Below are 6,961 nucleotides of genomic sequence, written 5' to 3'. Positions count from 1 at the left end.
AAATTCTGGTGAAAAACAAGGTGTCCTTGTTAGGAATTCCCTTCTTGAGAATAAGACTAAACACAATTTCAAGAATGTGTTAGAAAGGGTTAGCTCATTGTTCTAAAATGTGAGTGAGGGCAGGAAAAACACTAGAAATTATGGAACCATATATTAAAATCTACAATGCTACAAATACATGAAAAAGCTAAAAATCCTTAGGTGTCAGTATCAATATCAATATCAATATCAGTATCAATATCAAGCCCCACCACAGCCACATGTAGATTATACCATACCTATGCTACTGGCAGACCCAAACATTAAGGTACAACCTTGGAATGTTTTCCATGATGCTCATCCCTAAACAGGAGTGCCAGCTTGGAGCATCCAGATGAAAAGCAGCTTCTGCAATGGTGTTTATTGTCTTAAACATTTTCACAAGTGTAATGCAATATTATACAGCTAACTATATGGTTTTATTAAAAAATCACTCATTGCCATGGTCCTTTCTGAAGAAGATCTATGTGTTTGCAGACCAGAATGTTCTGCTGATGAGGAATATTTTTCTTCTGGCAGGAATCCAAGCATTAAAATGTGGGTTTTTGTAGCTGTGGTGAGTAATCAGTCAGCAGGGAAACCATGACAGCCTAGAGGAGGAAGAGAAGAAAAAATCCAATCACACTGGAAACAGATACTCCATAAAAATAAATAAGGGGGAAATATTTTCCAGTTCTGAAGCTTTGTGTTGAAAGTTATTATCCTGACAAAAAAATGGCACACTTAGATTTATTTGCTAGAATTTCTGATGATGAATCAGGCTAGAGCTGAAAATCAGTTAGGATGTTCTATATTGTAGCTGATAGATTTTCTCAGTGTGGACAAAATATATTAATGGACAGCTTAGGAGCAATTCACACAAGCATTTAGATCAAATGCTGAGGCCTTTTTTGCACATTGTGATGTATTCTCAGCTACTTCTAGGAGATGCTGAAGGTACCCAGGCATCACATGGGCTTGTGGATTCCAGCAGTTTCCATCAGCCCCAGCTGGCCTGGCCCTGGCAAGGTTTACCTGGCTCACACTGCTGTGATTTTGGTTATTTTGGCCAGCACTGAATTTATGAGGTTTCCCCAGGGCTGTGATCTTGCTGCCTGTCCTTTGTCCCCCATCAGTGCCCAGGGTGACAGGGTCACCCCAGGCACACAGAGGTGGCTGAATTCCAGATGTGCAGCCCCTCAGTGCTGCCCATTCGTGGCTGCACTCAGCCATAGCTGGATCTAGAGCTGAGCAAATGATCTATTATTCAGAACATTTTCTCTCTGTGCTGAAAGTGATAGAAAATACTATTTAAACAAGACCTATACATTAATTATTTTTATGGCTTGATAAAATATAAACATGGCATTTTCCTTTCCCCCCCCCCAGCCCTCCCAAAAAGTCTGGAACCCAAAGTAAAGGATTCCTTTCCTTTCCTTTCCTTTCCTTTCCTTTCCTTTCCTTTCCTTTCCTTTCCTTTCCTTTCCTTTCCTTTCCTTTCCTTTCCTTTCCTTTCCTTTCCTTTCCTTTCCTTTCCTTTCCTTTTCCTTTCCTTTCCTTTCTTCCTTTCCTTCCTTTCCTTTCCTTTCCTTCCCTTTCCTTTCCTTCTTTCCTTTCCTTTCCTTTCCTTTCCTTTCCTTTCCTTTCCTTTCCTTTCCTTTCCTTTCCTTCTCCTTTCCTTTCCTTTCCTTTCCTTTCCTTTCCTTTCCTTTCCTTTCCTTTCCTTTCCTTTCCTTCCTTTCCTTTCCTTTCCTTTTTTCTTTTTTAATATTTTGGCAATTAGAAAGCATTGTAAAATTAAAACTAAAAAATCAGATAATTTTGTTGAATTTTAAGAATAAAACTATGAATTCAACACAAATTTGTTAGTAATTTTGACTGTCCCCAGTATCTGAGGTTTTAGGAAACACAACACTCAATCCCTTATTTATTCATTTGGAACACACCTAAACTTCATCTCAGAACTATAACAATGTCATCTCTGTTTTTCTTTTCACCTCTGAAAATTTTCTCTAGCTTTTTTCCACTTGGTAGATCTCAAGCCAAAAATAAATAACAGGCTACTGAGATCTGACAGTAATTTTTGAAATTCTAGGAATGCTGAGAGGGCAGTTATGGTTTATGTTAAATGCCAAGTGTCCCCTCATGGTTCCCATGGATTGTTCCATGGATCCAGTGTTACCCACACCATAACTTTTCAGGATCTTTCAAATCTTTGCTCTTCGAGGATTTTCCTAGGGAAAGCTCCCATGTGTGTCAGCAGCAGCTTTTCTTGAGAGAAAATAACTGGTTTTAAGTGTTTGGGAAATGATATGTTCTAAGACCAGACCCTGGGACCTCAGCATTTAACAAGTTTTAATTGAGAAGCTGAGTTAATCATTAGAGCAAATCCAGTGATTTAATTACCAAAAAAAAAAAAAACCCAACCAAACAAACAAAAAACCAAACAAACAAACAAAAAAAAAACAACCCCAAAACAAACAGTTTATATCATAGATTTCACTTAGTGATAAAACCTGGGTCAAGCAACAGCAGATTATCACCAAACAAATCACATTTGTGTCCAGAAGTATTCATGTTACAATGTTATATAGTCAAAATTGTGATGTAATCTGGGGTAAATTTGAAACATATGCTGTAACATTCACTATTTATTGTGGAACCAGGTTGAATTCAAGTCTGTTATATATGGCAGAACACAATTGACCCTAACCTCCAAATGCTATTATCTTCTTTTTTTTTTTTTTTTTTTTTTTTTTTTTTTTTTTTTTTTTTTTTTTTTTTCCCTTACCATAATTGTCCATTTTCTGTTTTCAGCCTCCTGGAAAACCAATGACTGTGGAGAATAAAAAACTTCATCATCAACTTCTTCAGGTTTTCTGGGTAAACAATGCAAAAAAGTCCAGTTGGAAGCAGCAGATTTTGCAGTCTGTAGATTAAAAAGCATAGAAAATAAAGACATATGTGAGGACATTAGTAAAATCCTTAACTAGTAAAAAGGTTAACAAATTTTATATTAACTCCCACTCTGGTTACTTGGATGATGAACTCACAAGAATTCCACAGACTTCAAAAGAATTCCTCATCTGTGAATAAGATGGGAATATCTCCATGCAAGTCTGTAAGAGTTCAATGCTGACTTCACAAAAGTCACGAAGTCACTCCAATTTCTCTGACTTTAGAAGGGGAGTGAAAACCCTTCTGCTGCACATGTTCTGGAGCTGGATCTCATTGGGAAGCTCTGAAAGAGGCCAAGCCATGTGGAGTTCATGACATAACTCAAACTTTATTATCTCTGTGAGTTTTTTAAGCTGGAGGGAGGTTTGCATGTGGCTTTTCCATGGCCTCACTAAACCCCCCCCAACTTATATTTTGTTGATGTTGATTCTTATAAATACAAACTGCAAAAACATAAATAACCCCCAAAATCTCATTTTTTACCTGCATTGTAATCTGATAGCCTTGAAAGGCCTTCAGTCTTTCTTTCTTCTCCTCTTCTTGTCCCATGCTTACCCATGTGTCTGTGACTAAGACATTGGCACTGTCTGCAGCTTCCAGAGGATCTGTTGTGAGAAGGAACTTGGTACCATACTAATGTGAATAAAATAAGGAAGATCAGTAAGACAAGGAACTTCAATTTCATTTATAATGATAATAAACTCTATTGAAACTATTCTACTAGGCTGACTCTTAGGCTCCTACCTCTTTGGAGTTCTGTTCAGTTATTTTAGTTATCCTGAGGTCTGGCTCAAAGCCCTGACAAAAGAGATGATAGGTAAGACATCATGGAACTTGTATGAGATCTTCACTAATAATAAGAATGGTTAGAAAAATACTTATTGAATCATTGGCCATAGAAGAAGAATATCTTTCAGAACTTTAAAATTTGAGGAAACTATGTTGATTGTGTTGAAAGTTTATTTTGGAGTTAAAGTGGTGGAAAATGTTCTAAAAACATAAGGAAAATGCATTTTGACATCTACAGAATTAAATGCATATACAACATTTAATTTTTTTGTTCTAAACTGATTTTAAAAAATATTTTATATTGTATTACAATGCAACATTCTAAAATGCTGTACCACCAATTTAAACAAAATGAGATGCAACACTTCCACTCATCCGAAACAGGCTTAATTTTTTTGTCTTTTTTTTTTCTTTTTTTCTTTTTTTTTTTTTTTTTTTTTTTTTTTTTTTTTTTTTTTTTTAATGGGGACAGTGCATTGGATGACTTTGTAAGGCTTTATCTAATGGAACTGTGATCCTCCATGAGTTATACTCTTGTCACGTGCTCCCATTTCTGATGTTGGACTCAGTGGAATCACTCCTGCTTTGTATCCAAATAACTGGATGGGGATTTTGTATCCAGATAACTGGATGGGGATTTTGTATCCAGATAACTGGATGGGGATTTTGTTCCTTGGTTCTGAAAGCAGGCACTCAGGGTAGATGCAGCTGGGCCCTTGCCCCATGCCTGAGTGTTTGAGACAAGCCTGCTGAGGTTTGCCTTGCTCCCCTCGCTGGTTTCTCTTACCCTGGGAGTGGCAATCCTCAGGTGCACCCCCAGCTTGGCAGAGCTCTCCATGAAGGACTGCAGGACGTTGTTGCCATCCCCAATCCAGGCCATGGTGAGCCCCTTCAGCCCTCCATAGTGCTCCTGCCAAGGCAAGCACAGCCTCTGGGGTTACATTTCCCCTGATGGACGAGAGGGAATGATCAGGAGGGTCTGTGCAAAGGCAGCTGGCTGCCTTCAAATGCTGCCTGCATGGACCACACCTGGAATTACCTCTCCTACAGGATGGTCACTGAGGGAATGCCTCATGTCATACAAGAATGCCCAGGTGCTGCTGCTTCCCCTGGAGAAGGACACCTTGGCACAGGTGCCATGTGGTGAGGCTCAGGCTGAGAGATTCAGCACCAGACACAAAGTGGTTTTGACATCATTGATGTGCAGCTGTTCTTTGGGCCTCACAAGCATCAGTGAATGTTAGAAATCCTTAATTTAGAAACAGTCCCAGTGCCTGGAATAGAACTCCTTCCAGCTCTCCCCCAAATTGTGAAAAGATCCCTACTGAGATCTGGCTTGTTGCCCACATGGCTGTGGGGCTCTTTCTGACCCCTGGTGCTCTAAGGCACCAAACTCCAGAGCTCTAAGCTCCTACACTGAGCCCTGAGCCCTGGGCTCTTACCCCATTGGGTTATCTTAAATAAGCAAAGCAGCTAACAGTTAAAAAGGTTATTTATTACAGAGCACATCTTATTACAAAGCACAGCAGTCTCAGCAGGCAAGCAGACAAGCAATGGCAAAAAGCAGTGGCAAAGCAGCAGCAATAAGTGAATGGCTTGAAGCCCTGGCAGAAGCCAATGGCTAAAAGCCACAATGACTAAAGTAACAACTCTCCCCAATACATACTCTTATATAGGACTTTCCCAGCAAGCTAAGATGCAAGCACAGACCACCATTCCTTAACCTATTAGAATTCTAGTTTCTTAGCACTCTAGGTTATGTATAACACTATGCATACACTCTATCTTGTTCTATTTAAGAAATCTGAGCAATAGCCTTACTATGGCTCTGTTATGTCTAAGTCCTGTCCACAACTGTGGTCCTGGAGCCTCTACTGAAGATATCAGTATGTTTGTAACCTTCACTAGAACACTCACTGCTACTGTGGCACTTGAGACCCCTTTTACTTACTAAAAGCACTAGAACTCACTCTAAAACTTATTCAATCCCTGCACTCTGATATCTCTGTGAAGAATTCAGAGAGACCCCTAACTCACTAACTCCCATGGCAGTGGCCCTGTCCTGGGAGCATCTTCACCCACAGCTGCCCAGGACACAAAGAGCAGCACTCTGAAACAGCTGTGCCACTCATGGCCTGCAGCATTTGTTCTCCATTGTTCACACAAAGAGGACAAGGATTTTTTTTTTTTTAATGTGGATTACCCAGACTTGAAACAGCATTACAGAACTAACTGTGGCTTTGCCTGATGGCACTTTCAGCCTGGCCATGTGCAGTTACTCTGTCCTTCCACCCCAGCAGATAAGGCCTAAGGAGGAACAAAGAGGAATATTTCCAGAGCAGGGCAATCTGAAGCTCCTTAATGAGACTTGTTTTAAATATACATATTTGTAGGTACTCAAACTGATACCAAAATTTTTACAAAGACATAGCCAAATTCTCCTACAAGCTGCTCTGTAAAACTCTGCCTCATGACTTGAAACAGTTTCTGGAGAGCCTTTTATTCTTAGTTCAAATCTGGGCCATGCTACAATTGCACTGTAGTAGCTGGAAGCCAGACAGTGTTTCAACACTTTGTGTGACATGATACAATGCTTGTCAGAGAGGATAAGCATCCACATTGTACTAAGTGGCAACCTTGCAGGCAGTTGCAGAAAAGATGCCAAAAGACTGAACAGGGAAAGGGCTGGGACTACCCCCTCCTCTCTTGGCAGCAGCTTCTCCTAAACAAATAGTTTGTGAAGTTGATCCAGAGCAAAGTTATTAGCATTTCTTCCAGTGACCACAGTTTTGAGTCAAAAATAGTAGTAATATTGAAAGACATTCAAGTGCTGTAAACATCTAAATCTGATGGAGTCCCAGACTGTTCAGGTTTAAGGGCTAAAACTTCAGTATTGCAAAAATACTTTTTCAGCCAAAGTTTGTTAACAACAGGCTCATTGGCAGAGGTTGGATGCAAGGGCATTTACAGGAGAACAAATCAGGACTTGGTGGACATGGAAGTTATTTCAGTATAACCATTTTGCAAGTCTCCAAGGATCTTTCAAAGTACTTCCACATCTCCTAGCAATGCTGCTCCTAGGAGAAGGCCAAACTGAAGCATTTATTTAAGTTGTTGTTTCCATTTAGGGCTTAGTGATAGCTGAGACCAGAACCCACAGCCAGAAGCGAGGCAGTCCTGAGTTCTTTTCATCTCA

The 6,961-nt window shown here is 39.8% G+C and overlaps 1 protein-coding gene across 1 annotated transcript in view; it reads right to left on the bottom strand.

Moving 5' to 3' along the window:
- Nucleotides 1-355: 355 nt before the first annotated feature.
- OTC (ornithine transcarbamylase) overlaps nt 356-6,961 on the bottom strand; it is a 38,446-nt gene continuing 31,840 nt past the window's right edge. Inside the window, exons 6-10 of the mRNA XM_079327259.1 lie at nt 4,553-4,675; nt 3,721-3,774; nt 3,460-3,609; nt 2,810-2,947; nt 356-629 (exon numbers count right to left, since the gene is read on the bottom strand). Of these exons, the coding sequence (XP_079183385.1) occupies nt 570-629; nt 2,810-2,947; nt 3,460-3,609; nt 3,721-3,774; nt 4,553-4,675 (525 nt within the window). The 3' untranslated portion in view covers nt 356-569. The remainder of the gene's footprint in view (nt 630-2,809; nt 2,948-3,459; nt 3,610-3,720; nt 3,775-4,552; nt 4,676-6,961) is intronic.

This window comes from Erithacus rubecula (assembly GCF_903797595.1).
Source record: "Erithacus rubecula genome assembly, chromosome: 1".
Taxonomy (NCBI): Eukaryota; Metazoa; Chordata; class Aves; order Passeriformes; family Muscicapidae; genus Erithacus; species Erithacus rubecula.
Note: the sequence above shows the minus strand (reverse complement) of the source record. Positions and strands in the feature narration are given on the sequence as shown.